At 45.6% G+C, this 16,389-nt stretch overlaps 1 protein-coding gene across 7 annotated transcripts in view; it reads right to left on the bottom strand.

The window, feature by feature from the left end:
* MYBL1 (MYB proto-oncogene like 1) overlaps positions 1 to 16,389 on the bottom strand; it is a 673,529-nt gene that overhangs the window by 84,001 nt on the left and 573,139 nt on the right. For 6 of the 7 annotated variants that reach the window (XM_078687219.1, XM_078687216.1, XM_078687217.1 and 3 more), the window contains one exon: positions 12,929 to 13,087. In XM_078687219.1, coding sequence (XP_078543345.1) covers positions 12,929 to 13,087 — 159 coding nt within the window. The remainder of the gene's footprint in view (positions 1 to 12,928; positions 13,088 to 16,389) is intronic. The other variant, XM_078687215.1, reaches the window with a different exon arrangement.

Genomic DNA, 16,389 nt, shown 5'->3' with positions numbered 1-16,389 from the left:
GACGAGATCTTCTTAGTCTTGGTCGTCGACGGTGCGCCGACGATAGGTATCATCTCTTTCGTCGACGAGATGGGTTTCACAGAGACGTAGACCAGCGTCGAAAGGGGATGACGCCGACGACATAATCATCTGAGACTTAGGTGAGGAAAAAGTCACCGTCGATGTAGAAGTTGCGTCGACAGGCATCTTTGTCGACGAAGGGCTCGTCGACGACGGGGTCTTCTTCTGAGGGAGAATCTTCTCAGAAGTTGGCTTAGGAGGTAACATTTTTACTGATCTTCTTGGGGGCGTGGAAGGCAAAGGTTTGCCCTTGACAGGTGGAGTAGCCTTTGAAGTGGTAGGCCTCTCTGAACCCTTAGAGGGTTCTTGTTTCCTCACAACCTTGGCCCCAGGAGAAGATAAAACTTCCTCAGCAGCCCTCTTCCTAGAGGGCACAGATGACCCAGAGGCAATACTTCCTACCTCAGAAACTGGACTGTCCTGATCCTTAAGCTTCTGTAGCCACAGAAGTAGGCAGCCCTCTCTATCCCTGAGGGTCTTTTGAGGGAAGGTCCTGCATATCTTGCAGTCCTTCACTTGATGATCCGGATATAGGTAATAGATGCATTTCTTGTGGGGATCTTCTGAGAAAAGCTGGAGCTTACCGCAAGATTCACAAGGCCTGAATAATGATTTCTTAGAAGAAGACTTCCTGAAAGTAAGAAATCCTGAAGAATTGAGAAGAATTTGGGAAGAACTGAGCAGAGCTCAGGGAGACTCCCTTCACACAACGTGCGGTAGAAAATCTGAGAGCCTGAGCCTCTGGGGAGAACATTCTGGTGGGTGCTGTCGCCTGACTCGCTGCAGTTTAGGCTAAACAAAATGACTAGGATAGTCTTGAGTGTGGAAGTTTTTACTCTTGTAGCTTGGGCTACTTTACTTCCTGGTTGGTTATTACCAAGGTTGTTTGGATATTATGTGCATATTATTGCTTTTTTTATGTACCGTGGGACTCCCACTCCGACGACGGGGAACGATTCAGGCATGTGAATCTATGAAAGACACCCCAATACTGGAGAAAAAGGAATACTGAAGCCCTACGTCCTCAGCCTTTTTAAGAAAGCATACTCTGCAGCTTTGCAAGACATGATCCCATCTCTTTAATAAAAAGAAATTTGGTTAAGCATGAAAAAGCTGCAACTAAAAGTGAAATCTCTTTGAATTCATGGGGGATGGGGAGATGTCAAGAAGCACTCTCTAAGGAACCACAGATAGGAAAACAAGTTACTTACCTGTAACTTCAGTTATCCAGTATTGGTATCTTTCATAGATGCACATGCCTGAATCATCCCCCGTCGCTGAGGTGGGAGTCCCACGGTATATAAAAAAGCAGTGCCAATAGTAAATTACAGTAGTAGGCCCTATGAGAAGGCCTGAGGCCTAGATTGTAGTAGCCTATCCACCTCATTTTGCTAAAAAGACCAAAGTCTTTTCTCCAACCAATCAGCTCACAGCACCCTCTGGAACCCTCTCTGCAGAGTCAGTTCTCCACAGATTTTCCTTAGCACAAGTGGGAATGAGTATCCCAAAATTAGAGAACTGACTCCCCGGGGAGGAGGGTGGGTGCATGTGAATCTATGAAAGATACCAATACTGGTTAACTGACGTTACAGGTAAGTAACTTGTTTTCATATCCAGTATTGGGGTATCTTTCATAGATTCACATGCCTGAATCAGAATAGCAAGCAGTAAGCCAGGCAAAAGTCGGTTGCGGATGGTGGGAGACTTATTGTGGTATACTCCCATAAACTTATGATAAACAACCAACAATTGCAAAAGAAATGATCTACTAATAAAAGTAGTCATTAAGCATTCATAAAGTATTTCACAGGAAAGGAATATCAGCATAGCATAAACAAGTAACCAGTAAGATATGTACTTCTTTTATCTGAGCAAGCTATTGAAAAATAAAACACTCATTATAAAATGAAACAGACATTGTTACCTAAATATGTTCTTATGGAAATAGGTGACGTAAAACCGCTTGACCAACTGCCGCATCCTCTTGATTTGCTGATTGCAGGCAGTAATGTCTTGTAAACGTGTGGACATTCTTCCATGTCGCAGCACGACAAATATTTTCTAGCGTCACTCCTGCAAATAATGCTGCAGACGCTGCCACAGCCCTTGTAGACTGAGACCGTACAGTCCTTTGAAGTGGTCAGTTAGCCTTGATGTGGCAGAAATGAATAGCAGAGGCAATCCATCTGGAAATTGTGGCTTTAGTGACCGCTTTCCCCAATGTAGTCTGCCCATAAGCCACAAATAGTTGATCTGATTTTCCTTATGTTCTTCGTTCTCTGAAGATAAAACTTTAACATTGTTTAATGTCCAAGGAATGCAATTTTCTTTACGCCGGGGTTGAAGGTTTTGGGAAGAAAACCCGCAACTTTACCGGCTCATTCAAGTGGAATTGAGAAGGCACTTTGGGTATGAAGGTTGGATTCGTTCGAAGAGTGACATACTCCTGGGAGAAATGCAAGAAAGGTTCTTTAATCGTGAAGGCCTGAATTTCTCCTACTCTTCTGGCGGAAGTTAATGCTAGAAGTAAAGCGACCTTCCATGTCAAGAACTTTAGATCAGCTTTGTGGATTGGTTCGAACGGGTGCTTCATCAGCTGTGAGAGGACCGTGTTGAGCTCCCATTCCGGTGGTGAAGGCTTAACTGGAGGATAAGCCCGGAAAAGACCTCATGAACTGTTTTATTAGCGATGCAGAACATAGCGATGGAGAGTTAGCCACCTTCCTGAACCTGGATAAAGCCGCTAAGTGGACCTTTATCGATGAGAAAGAAAGACCAGAGCGAGCCAAATGCAAAAGATAAGGAAGGATCTTTTCCGCTTGAGCTTCAATAGGGTGTAAAGAGTTTGAAGCACACCAAGCGCAGAAACGATGGAGAGTTAGCCACCTTCCTGAACCTGGATAAAGCCGCTAAGTGGACCTTTATCGATGAGAAAGAAAGACCACAGCGAGCCAAATGCAAAAGATAAGGAAGGATCTTTTCCGCTTGAGCTTCAATAGGGTGTAAAGAGTTTGAAGCACACCAAGCGCAGAAACGCTTTCATTTGAGACGATACGTTTTTAATGTGCTCTGGGCTCGTGCTTTCTTCAAAATGTCTCGGCAGTCCTGAGGAATTTGGAGGTGTTGAAATTCTAAGAAGTTAGGAGCCATGCGTGCAATTTCAGCGATCGAGGGTCTGGATGAAGTATCTGACCCTCGTTGCATGACAGTAGTGTTGGAGTTGGCAGAAGTTTGATCGGAGGCTCCTGTGATAGTAACATGAGCTCCTGGAACCAAAATTGACGAGGCCACCTGGGAGCAATTAGAAGGAGACAGCATCTTTCCAACTTCATCTTGCGTAACACTCGTGGAATCAACGGGATCGGAGGAAAGGCATAAGCATAGATCCCAGACAATCGCATGGACAGGGCATTCCCTCTTGATCCCTGTTGAGGGAATCTGCTGCCGTAATACCGGCATTTCTTGTTCTGTTGGGTTGCAAATAGATCCACCATTGGCTTGCCCCAAGACTGAAACACTTTGTTCAGTTGATTGTTGTCCAGCTCCCACTCGTGGCAATCCGACGAGGACCTGCTTAGTTTGTCCGCTAGGGTATTGTGAGGGCCCCTGACGTGTTCTGCCTTGAGAGTTATGTTGTGAATTGTCAACCATTCCCATAACTCTTGGGCCTCTTTGGACAGTGTTGCCAACCTTGTCCCTCCTTGCTTGTTCACATAAAACATGCTGGTGGTATTGTCCGTTCGGACCAGGACTGAGGACCCTGCTATTCTGGGAAGAAACGCTTGTAGAGATAGAAAAATGGCTCTCAACTCTAGACTGTTGATGTGGCATTGTCTGTGTTTTTGAGACCATTTGCCTTGCACCTGTAAGTCTTGGAGATGACTTCCCCAGCCCTCCATGGACGCATCCGTCGTCAGAATGAAATCTGGAGGAGTTTGCATGAATGTGAGTCCTTGTTCTAAATTGTTTAGTTGTGTCCACCATTGAAGAGCCTCTACCATGCGTAGGGTGACTGTGATGGTGTCCTCGAAAGAGCTTGTCGCTTGGTGCCATTGAAGATGCAGCTCTTCCTGTGGAGGCTGCATCTTGAGACGTGCCAATGGAATGAGATTGATGGCTGAAGAGCACATCCCCAGAAGGGACACGAATAGGCGAACTGAAAGTGACCTTCTTCTTGACAATTTTATGGGCAATGCTTGCAGATGGAGTTGCCGCTCTTGAGACAAGAATGCCTCACATTGTATTGTGTCCAAACAAGCTCCTAGGAATAGTAGGTTCCTTCTCGGAGTCAATTGAGATTTGTTTTTGTTGATCGTGAGGCCCAGAGATGCAAAGAGAGTGCGGCAGATTGCAATGTCGTCTTTTACTTTTAACTTTGAAGGACCTTTGACTAGCCAATCGTCCAAGTACAGGAAAACCTGGACCCCTGATGAGCAAAGTGCTGCCGCTACCGGAGCCAGGCACTTTGTAAAAATCCTTGGAGCCGACTTGAGGCCAAATGTAAGTACATTGAATTGATAATGGGCGCCAGCCACAGTGAAACTGAGATATTTTCGATGTTTTGGGTGGATTGGGATGTGGAAGTATGCATCTTCCATGTCCAGGGAAGCCATAAAATCTCCCTTGTTGAGGCAACTTAAAATGTCCGAAAGAGTGACCATTCGGAAACCCTGCTTCTTGAGATATTTGTTGAGATTGCGCAGGTCTAGGATCGGTCGCCATTCCCCTGATTTCTTCTTTATGAGGAAAAAACAGGAATAGAAACCTGTCTGCCTATGATGGATTGGAACTTTCTCTATAACGTTCTTGAGGAGCATTGCATGAACTTCCTTGAACAATAAGTGAAGACGAGGGGGAGGGGCCCCCCTGGGTGGAGTTGTTGGAGGTTTGGGGATAAACTCTAGGGTGTGCCCATGCTGGACTAGGTCCAACACCCATTGATCGGTCGTGATGTGCTGCCACTGTTGTTGGAAGGCAGATATCTTCGCGCCCACCGGGAGGGAATGAATTGAGGGTGGTGCCCAACTGACCTCACTGTTTTCTGTGAGTGTCTCTCCCTTGATTGTTTGTGCGCTTTCTTCCTCCTTGACGAGAGAAACCAGTTGATCCGGACTGGCGATAAGAGGATTGATAGTTTTGACGATATTGAGGCTGGTATTGTCTGCCTTGTTGATCGTAACCTCCTCTGGAAGAGTAGCCACGTCCTCTTGCGCCTCTGAAAGATCCTCTTTTGTACTGCAGTGAACCTAGGGATCTTGCAGTATCAGTATATGTCTTAATTGCTTGGAGAGCTTCATCGATATGCTCCCAAACAGGGACTCTCCGTCATATGCCATGTCCAGTATTTTTAATTGTACCTCGGGCCGAAAGGTAGTGGCCTTTAGCCAGCCCTGACGTCTTAAAACAGCAGCTCCTGCCAGCTGTCTAAAATTTGTGTTTGCAATGTCTAATGTGCAGTCAATAGTTTCCGCAGCTGCGCGCTCTCCTTCCATTAGGATCTTGCGAGCCTCTTATCTTTTGTCCTCCGGAATTAGATCTATGAACCCAGCCATGTCGGACCACATTTGACGATCATAGCGCCCTAAAATCGCCAAAGAATTTGCTGCTTTGATGGATGCAGCAACCATAGTGGAGAATTTTTTACCAATAGGGTCCAAACGCCGCCCCTCCTTATCTGGTGGTGTAGTAATGGGGGTGGCTGGGTTCTTCGACCTTTGTTGTGCGGCCTGTGAAATGACCGAATCCGGTCGCGGATGACCAATGAGGCATGAAGGACTACTGAGTGGGGCACAATATTTTTTGTCAATTCGTGGTAACACAGCAGGCACAGAAGCTGGGTTTTTCATCACCTTGATGCCCTCTTGCCAGATGAAATCTATAATAGGAATGGCTCTAGACACCTTCCTAGTTTCCTCTTTAAAATCATGAAGAAAACAGCCTGTTTGCTCCACCGTCACCGGAAGCTGGAATCTGTTTGCAGCACGCTGCATAAGATTATGGAATCCACCTATATCTTCAGGTGACGAGTCTGAAGGTTGTGGAGTTGGTGGAGACGGCATGGGAATAACGTAGTCATCCCACGGATCCGATGTAGGTATGTTAGGTAACTCTCCTTCTTCTACTTCTTCATCCGAAGAAGTGTCCGTGGTCTGTGTAGGCAAACCAGGTTGTGGAGTTTCCATGACCGGAGTAGGCGGTGGAACTTGAGGTGGAGGAACCGGGATAGCAGGTTGAGCTGGTTGCGACGGAAAACGTTGTTTATAATCCGCGAGCATAGCCGGCAAATCCTGAATAAGGTTTGACAGTAAGTGACTGACCTCTGAAACCTGTGATCGTTTTTGGTATTCCGTCTGATGAGGCACTACAATGTCCTCCTGGTAATAATGTCCTGAATATGTATCATCTTTGTCATCATCCTGTCCCTTAATATTGAATTCAGATGGATGGCGAGCCACTCCAAAAGCTCCCTCATTATCGTCATCCTCAAAATCCTCTTCCTCATCATCAGCGTAAGATTCTAGAAGATGAGAAGGCATGAGCGGTGAAATATAAGATCCTTGTTGCCTCTGGTATGATACCAACTGGAATGTTTTTGAAGAGAGTGGGGTAGAGAAAGCCTGCTTTGAAATAAAAGGCTTAAATGAAGTTGAGTCTATTGATCTTGATGGCACCGGTGACAATGGTGATTTTGCTAGCTGTAGTGACACAGTCGTCGACGATAGTACCATCGTTGACGAGGTCGACGACGAAGGAATCGTTGTCGACGGGACCGCCGTTGATGGACTCGACGTCGACGGGACGTCGAGCCCGTCATCGATGTGCTCTGCTTCTTCGTCGACGAGACGGTCATCGACGGTGGCGTAGATGCGAGGCTGTCGTCGACGAGGGTTCTTTTAGCCACAATATTTATTTTTGTAGACAGAATAGGAGAAGTGATGGCTGTGGTGGAGATCATAACCATAGATGAAGAAGTCGAAGTAGAGATGGTAGTCACAGGTGAGGAGATTGAAGAGCTCTTACTCACGGTTTTCTTGAACGAATCTTTGGTGGCTGAGGCTCCAGAGATAGTATGAGGAGATCTCTGTGACGAGCCTGAAGTGGAGTGGGAGGTTTTAGCATGCTTTCTCCCCTCACTTGAATTATCCTCTTGAGATCTCGCTCTTTTACTGGAGGTAGAGGCTCTGTCTTCATCATCCGTAGAAGAGGATTTTAGCCACAAAAGGACTCCGGCCTCAAACGGACTCTGGCCTCCCTATCCCTTAAGGTTTTAGAAGGGAAGGTACGGCAGATCTTACAATTTTTAGCCTCATGTTTTGGGTAGAGGCAATAAATGCAGTCCTTATGTTGGTCATCAACATGGACACTTTTCTTCTCGCATGTTCTACAAGGTCTAAATAAGGCCTTCTTGTCAGACATCCTGAAGCTCTGAAGAAAAAAAATTGTCAAGACTCAGGGAGACTCCCTTCCACACGACATGCGGTGAAAATCTGAGGAGAACTGGCTCTGCAGAGAGGGTTCTAGAGGGTGCTGGGTGCTGATTGGATGGTGAAAAGACTTTGGTCTTTTTAGCATAATGATGTAGATAGGCTACAACAATCTAGGCCTCAGGCCTTCTCATAGGGCCTACTACTGTAATTTACTTTTGCCACTGCTTTTTTATATACCGTGGGACTCCCACCTCAGCGACGGGGGATGATTCAGACATGTGAATCTATGAAAGATACCCCAATACTGGATAAATGGACAATTCCTCAACTTCAGAGGCATCTAGTGCACTCTCACAGGAAAGATGCTCTTCTGACCAAGTCCAGATCTCTCTTTTGGTGAAAGACCGATGAAGACAGAACCTTGCTTTGCTGATGCTTTCAGAGTAGTCATGTCTCAAATGTAAATCCTATTGGTGCACAGGAACAGAGTTCAGATTATTACAGCAATTCTATCCATTATGTTTTGCTTTCTAACTGAGTGATGTCATTCTCATTGTGAACTCAAGCCAACTGTGTGCAAAACCTCACCCAGCTCTTTCAGGTGAATCAAGGAGTCGAGACCACTGATTATTCTTCATTGTTTATGAGATCGTGTGCCCTCCCCAAGGGAACATCTCAACAAAGAAAGTATTCATCTACAAAAATGCTATTTTTCACCAGGTTAAATAACCTGATTGCAACAAGAGGTGTATAATTCACTCCCACACTCCTACATTTAACAAAATGGAAGACAAAGATTATGTTTTCATTATCTCTAAATCAAAAACCCCACAGGTCAAACTTCACATTTCCCTCAAAGTCAACTAATCAAAACATTTTAGTAGTAGTATTATTATTTTCGTATTTCTAAAGTGCAACACTTATCCACTAGGGGATGTCACGGCGTTAGTTAGTTACCACTCATATCCAATGAGAGAACTTCACTATAGGGAATACCTTAACTGGGCAAAAGTCAGGTTTTTTGTTCTTTCCTAAATCTGCTGTGGTTATGAATATGCTGGATGTCCAGTGGTAGCACATTCCATTGGGGCAGCAGCCAAATAAGTAAAAGAACGGCCACCTGTTTTAGTTCTCCTTATATGTTTAGTTTTTGCTAGAGCTGAGTTCTGCCATCTCAGGTCTCGAGTAGGAATATAGAACTCTATTCTATTTTGTAGAATCTCAGGTCCTGAGTTATAAATGACTTTATACACATAGCATAAAGGTTTGAAATCAGCTCTTTGACGTATAGGTAGTGGAGGAAGCTGGTTTTGTATATAGTATACCAAAGTGTGCAAAGTCCAAAGTGGTATAGCAGATGCTAAATTAGAAAACTTACTAACAGCACTCTTTGTGATAGTGTGGGCAAGCAGGTAGGCTTATCCATAGGGTGTGTTAAGCATTTATTGTATTCATTCAATCAAGGACTGATTACACACCCTCAGAGACAGAATCCAGACCAAATAGGTAAGTATAAAAAAAGGTATACTTATGTTTTATTTTAGAACCAAGCAGGACTTGGCACATGTACGTAAAATATACTTTCAAATGCAAGACTGTTCAAGGAAATGCAGTTGTGTATGATGTTGCAATCATTACAGGTTTGCATACGCTTTTCTAAACAGTTTCAATTACACAGTAATTACTTTCAGATTGCACCACCAGCAGCACTGAGGATGCAGAGTGCAGGGGCCCAATGTTAGCCAACGGGGCTAAGGTGGCCTTCGGTTAGGGACTGTTGACAAGCAAGCCACTCTGTTGTGGCACCAAAGCACCTGGGGTTGAGGTCCACACTCTATCGGGTGCAGGGGTGTCTTCTGGCATTGGGTTTTCTTACCACCTTCAGTCCGGGGGGGGGCCTTCAGGTTGAGGCTGTAGGCGTTGTCTCGAAGCTTGAGGGAGGTTGGAGGATCACCAGATCCCAGGTCAGGATCGCTGGGGAGACCTCCTTGTAGTGTTGGGCACTTTAACTCGGGCCGGGGGTGTGGGGGGCAAAATCGTGGAGTCACCGGAATCCGGATTCTGTGGGTGAGTCTTTCTTTGAGCAAATCCGGTGCTCACAGGAGACAGTCTGTAAGATGGCTGCAGGGTAGGTCCTCTGGAGGTTGCTGGCTGCTGGACTCACCGGGGTTCTTGCTATAGGCAGGTCAAAGATGGGACAGGCCGGCAGGGCTGGGGCCAAAGCAGTTGCTATCCTCCTCTTCTTCCTGGGTCAGCACAGCTCTTTGGTCGGTCTTCTTTCTTGCTCGAATCTGCGGAGGTAAGGTTCAGGGTGGCTCCATATACTAAATTTAGGGGCTTTTAAGGGGTGTGCAGGTCAGGACCAATGGTTCCCTTCCTTGGGGTGGGTACACCCCCTAGTATGCTACCCTCCAGTCGGAGGGTGCATGAGCCTCTCCCTAATTGGATGAGTCCCCTCATCTTCAAGATGGAGGGAACTGTGATGTGTGCTTCACCTCGCTTCCCCCACCTAGCTTAGTTTTCCCGCTGATTCTCCAGGCCAAAGTAGGGGCCAGAACCAGTGGGAGCCAGTTGCTGGGGGCAGCAAAAGGCAGGGACAGCTTCCAAAGGCTGCAGGCCTTTGAAGCTTCCCCTTTCGTGGACCCAGCCCATCTTGTGGAGGAGGCCTGGCACCCAGAATGGCCTTTGTTTCTGGACCTAGAGAGGGAAGGCTCTCTACCCAGGGGTCCAGAAACCTGCCTGGTGGTGGCAAATGGTGGCAGCCATTCAGGCACCACACCAGGGCTGGTTGATTTTGAGGGGGCATCTCGAAGATGCCCTGTGAGTGCATTTTACATTTAATCCAACCCTGGCATCAGTGTGGGTTTAATGTGCTAAGACGTTTGCTACCAAACTTCCCAGTTTTCAGCAAAGCCATTATGGAGCTGTGGAGTTCATAATGACCAACTCACTCCCAGACCTTATACTCTTTATGGCTTTACTACACTTACAATGCCTAAGGAAGGGCTTGGACACTGGAGGGGTACAAGGCTCATGCCACTGTACCCTCCTCGCCTTAGGGCTAGTGCACCCTGCTAGAGGGGTGATTTACCTAGGCCTTAGGCAGTGGGTTGCAGGCATGGCACACAGGGATGTGTACCATGTCACTCTTTTCTCTGCACCAAAACACGCAGCTAGCAATGGCAGTGTGTGTGTGTTAAGGTACAGGACCGCTAAGGGTGGCCCAATAGGTGCTGGAGGCCTTAGAGGGCATCCCTGGTTTACAAGGGGCTTACCTATGGCCACAGATGTGCCAATTGTGGGTACAAAGGTACAGTCTTGGGAAATAACACAGGCCCTGGGAACTTGATTGGCAGGACCCAGGGCACATCAAGTCAGGTTGCATCAGATTTCACGTAAAACGTGGGGGGTAACCATGCAGACAGGGGCACTTTCCAACAGGTAGCCAATGTAAGGCTACCAAACAGGCTGAGGAAGAGCTAAATCTGCCAATGTAACTGATTAATTCGGCAGCAGCGTTTTGGATTACCTGTAATCTCATGAACAGGTAGTAAGCATGCCTACAAAAAAGCATTACTATACACCAGTCTGCTCATTATAAGAGCCTGGACTATTGTTTTATGCCAAGCTATCGGAATCCAAATGAACGGTCTTCTCAATAGCATGAGGATCCAAAGCATTTGCCACAGGCAACTCTGACATGATCCTGCAAAGAAAGGCGATAGTCAATGATGACCCCCACAGTTTTTGCAGATTTTTTTGGGGAGGCCAACTTTCCCAATGATGCCGGCCATCAAGAGGCATCCCAGATCAGCTGTGCCCCACCGAATAACATGATCTCAGTTTTTTCTGCATTTAGTTTTAAGCAATATTTTGTCATCATGTCTGCTACTTCGGTGGAGCACTCATGAAGTTTGCCTTGAGTCTCGTCAGGATTCTCACCGAGTGAGATAATCAACTGGGTCTCATCCGTGTAGGACGCAACCTCAAAGCCCCATTTTCTGATGATCTTTGCAAGTGGAGAGACGTATATATTAAACAAAGTAGGGCGCAATGAGGAGTCATGGGGAACTTCACAGTTTGAGATACGAGGGCTGGATCTACAAGTCCCTAGTTGTACTCTCTGAGTTCTATCCGTTAGAAAAGAGCCAGCTACTTAAAAGCATGTGAATTTAGATCCAACTCATGGAATCTGTTAATCAGCAAACTGGGGGAAACAGTATCAAAGGCTGCAGACAGGTCAAGTAGGATCACAGCAGTGGCCTTGCCCTGATCAACTACTGACTTGATATCATCCAATTCTGCTAGCAACATGGACTCTGTGCCGTTGTTTGCCCGAAAGCTTGTCTGAAAAGGGTCCAATAGCCTGTTATTTTCTAAAAAGCTCAGTCAGCTGGGTATTCACCAATTTTTCTATAATCTTAGACAGGAAGTGCAGGAGTGATATGGGCTGATAATTGGAGAGAATGAACATGTCTATACCAGTTTTCTTTGCCTGGGGTAGTAGCACTGCTTCCTTACAAATCCATGTAGTAAGTTGCCTCTTCGAGGGATGTGTTAAACATTTGAGTAAAATGAGGACTTAATATATGAGCTAAACAAGCATATATGGAATGAGGGCAGGGGTCAAATGGCGAGCCGGATTGAGTACCTGAGTTTCTGACTATTGTTCAAAGGTTACCAGATGTATGTTAGTATCTGGGTGGGGGGGTCTAAAAAAGTCTGTACATTGTCATAAGACGATGGTTGGATCTCAAAACATTTAAAACAAATTGGGGACACTGAAGCACCACTCCAGTCTCACCGATGCGGCTTTGGTTACAGGGGCCAATATTGCAGCAAAACCGGCAACCAGTATCAAAAACGGCCCGCAGCGGTCCAAAAACGCCCCCAACCTGGTGGCCCACTGGGGAAACGCCCGGTGCCCACTACGGGCAGTCTGGCCCTGCCAATGTCTAATATTTTTGTAGACACAATATTAGAAAATAATAGCTCTAATGTATGTCCTGCTATGTGGGTTGGGCCTGTAATACATTGTTTGAATTGTAACATACCCTTGTCCTTTTCTAATTGTTGGCCTATTTCATTCTCAGAATTATCAAAATGCACACTGAAATCGCCTATGATAAGGTCCTGTTTGTGTGTTATACTTAGCTCCACTAAGTGGACAATAAAGATGATTAATCCACGGTGTACCTTGACCCGCATAACTATAAAGGAGCATATATCCGAGTAGCTTTTGTTTCCTATGGGTGAGTTGGAAAGCTAAAATCTCACTCTCCTGAGACATGGACTTGTGTTCCATAGTGCAAGTTAAAGTTTCTTTAAATATAATAGCTATGCCCTCCCCCCCAACATTTTATGTATCAGTAATATATTAGTAAACACATAAATAATGATAAACAGATACAAAAGCATTAAATAACTGATTTAAACCATACCTGAACATACTTTTCAAATCTGACACTTTTTGAAGTGCTAGGAATTGGTTTCTTTTTAGATAGTCTGTACGTTTTGCTTTTCTCGGGCGTCAGAGGGCACCTGCTCTGATTTTCCATCAAAGGAATCATGAATAAAGATGTAGTGAGGAGATTTTCAGACTAAAAGTATGAACAACAAAAAGAGAAACTTGAATGTACTGTTGACACTGAAGGCACACATAGACTAAGTCACTCTAAAACTAGATTTGTAAACCTTGAACATTTTTCAATCTATCCTAAGAATGTAATGGGTAATGTTTCAGTCTCTGACAGTCATATTCCACACGTCACATTCTCCCTAACCTTTTCATGCAGTGTCAAGTGCAGGACAGAAGAAGGTATAATTTCTTACCTGTCACTCCAGTTCTCTCGTAGGGGTATTTCCATGATAGTCTTATCCGCCTGCGGGGAACCCCAGATTATTTTTTGTCCAATTTGTCTTCTCAAGTGCTGAAGTTGGCCTTTCTTCAGGCAGCCCTTGAAAAGTCACTTAAAGTCATAATGCAGCCTAAGGGATAAGGCTACAGTGGTCAGGTCAGAATTCTTCATCTTGAAGGGGCAAAAGGAGAGACTCCAAGTAAATATGCACTTAATGCATAAATAATTTTGCAAGGACACAGTAGAAGAACCTTCACAAACCCTTTTGCTATGAGAGAAACAGAAAAGAAGTGCAGGGCAATGTAGCCCATAGAATGTCATTATAAGTAAAAAACATAAATTAAAAAAAAGGAGACTGTGTCTTTAAGAACAGTGAGTCCTCCAATATCCCACCATGCTCAGTCAGAGGCATTTACCTCAGTTTTTTTTAAGGCTGTATCAGCTGAGTAATAGTGGAGCATAAAAGTGTCTGTCTACTCCAACAGGGAGAAGCGTGGGTTGCTTATGACTATCATGGAAATACCCCTACGAGAAAAGTGGAGTTACAGGTAAGAAACTATACCTTCTCTTGTAGGGGATTTCCATGTGTAGTCATAAGCGTTGAATATAGTAGCAAGCATATCCCCTCAGATGGAGTCAACAGAAACCAAATGTTAGAGAAGCAGTTAGACAAAGAGATTTCTGACTGACACATGTCCTACTTGAGCATCTGCTCTAGCATCTGTGTCCAGGCAGTAGTGCGTAGTGAATGTGTGAACTGATCTCCATGTAGCCGCTTTGCAGATGTCTGCCAAGGGAATATTTCTCATCAAGGCATTAGTGGCTGCCTTGCCTCTAGTAGAGTGTGCTTTGGGTTTACCAGTAAGAGATTTATTATCTAGCTGATAACAGCATAGGATGCAAGAGACAATCCACCCGGAGACTGACTGATTGGAGGTTGCCAGACCTGTGTGAACTGGACCATAATTGATAAACAACTGTTGCTACTTGTGAATAGATTTAGTTTTATCCAGGTAGAATTTTAACACTCTTTACATCCAGCGAGTGCAGGGCTCTCTCCTCTGGAGAAGATGGGTTTTGAAAGAAAGTGGGTAAAGAGATAGTCTGATTTATGAGAAAATCCAAGACCACTTTCGGTAGGAACCTTGGATGGGTACGCAACACTAGTTTGGAACAGTGGAAGACTGAATATGGCTCATGAGCACAAAGGGCCGGTATCTCACTAACACTACATGTTGATGTTATAGCCACAAGGAAGGCAGTTTTCCAAGTGAGCTGTTGAAGCGATACCTTATGAATGGGCTCAAAAGGCGGAAGCATGAGGCAAGAAAGCACTACGTTCAGCTCCCATGGTGGAGAGGGACATCTAACTGGAGGAAAAACCTTCTTTAACCCTTCCAGGAAATCTTTAATAACTGGAATCCTAAAAAAAAGTGGTTTGTGAAGGACTTTTTCTGTATGCCGTTAGTGCAGACAGGTGGACTTTGATGGAAGAAAATTTTGAGGCCAGATTTAGCAAGGTGTAACAGCTATGGGAGAATGACATCCTCCTGGCAAGATGTAGGATCGATCTGTGTGGAAGAGTACCAAATGCAAAATCTCCTCCATTTAAAGGCATAAGCAGATCGCGCAGATGAACGCTTTGCTTCCTTTAGAATGTATAAACAGTCCTGAGGGAGAATCAGATGGCCATACTGCACTATCTCAGGAACCATGCTGCCAAACTCAAGGAGGGAAGGTTGGGAGGAGAGGTTGGGGTTCAGAGGTTGACCTCTGAACTTTGTGACAAGGTCTGGCCTGCATGGCAGCCTGAGATATGGACTGAAGGACCCGCGAAAGAAGGTCTGGACACGACAGTTGCCTTGGCCACTCTGGTGCGATGAGGATCATCCTGGCAGTTGTGGTTGAAAGCTTGTACAGGACTGCCAGGATCAGAGGTATTGGTGGAAAAGCGTAAAGAAATGTGTTGCACTAGTCGATCCATAGGGCATTCCCCAATGACCTTGGATGGTAAAACCTGGTGGAGAAGTCACTGCCTTTTTTTTGTTTTCCGCTGTGGCGAAAAGGTCTGTAGATTGTGTGCCCCACAAGCTAAAGATATCCGGTACGACCTCTTCGTTCAGCACTCATTCGTGGTTTTCATCGATAGCCCTACTGAGAGTGTCTGCCGGGACATTCTGAACAACTGGTAGGTAAGCAGCTTTTATCTTCAGATTACTGGCGAGGAGCCAGTGCCAGATCGTATGAACTTCTTGTGACAGGGCTCTGGACCGTGTTCCCCCCTGCTTGTTTAGGTAGTACACAGTGGTTGTATTGTCCATCTGAACCAGCAGGGTGTTGGTAATGAACGAAGGATTAAATGCCTTGATTGCAAGGAGAACTGCACGGAGTTCGAGAAGGTGGATGTGGTATGTCTTTTCGCTCGAGGAACATGTTCCTTGTATATGCAGGTGACCCATTTGGGCTCCCCCCCCCCCCCCCCCCCCCCGAGCAGAGAGGCATCCTTCACAATGGTCTGCGTTGGGTCTTATGGGTGAAAAGGCTTTCCCTGCAGGAGATTTTTCTGGGAACACCACCACTGGAGTGATTCGACGACATGAGTGGATAGGGTGATCTTGTCATCCCAGTTCCCGGAAAACTGGCTACACTTATCCTCCAAACACTCCTGGAGAGTGTGCATGAGTAGGCGCGCATTGGGATTCAGAAATATGCAGACCATCGAGGTGAGGAGACTATGTGGACTGTTGGATGGCCTACACGCTGGAGGGTGTGTTGCCTCTGGAGAATGGCTAAACATCATTCCCTCAAAGGAAACACCATTTCCTGTAGTGTGGTGATAGTGGCTCCTAAGTAGTGCAGCATCTCGGCTGGTGTTGTAGAGGACTTTTGATAACTGACGTGAAGACCCAACCGATGGAGAAGATCACAAGTCCATTGGAAATGCAATGGAGTTTCTGGGAAGGTGGACGCATTGATCAGTCAGTCGTCATACATACATAGAGCTCTTCACATTACCCATAAAATAATGTACAGTTAAAAAGCAG

Source organism: Lissotriton helveticus, chromosome 4_1 (genome assembly GCF_964261635.1).
Source record: "Lissotriton helveticus chromosome 4_1, aLisHel1.1, whole genome shotgun sequence".
Classification (NCBI taxonomy): Eukaryota; Metazoa; Chordata; class Amphibia; order Caudata; family Salamandridae; genus Lissotriton; species Lissotriton helveticus.
The sequence above is the reverse complement of the archived record's forward strand: the minus strand, read 5'-3'. Positions and strand labels throughout refer to the sequence as shown.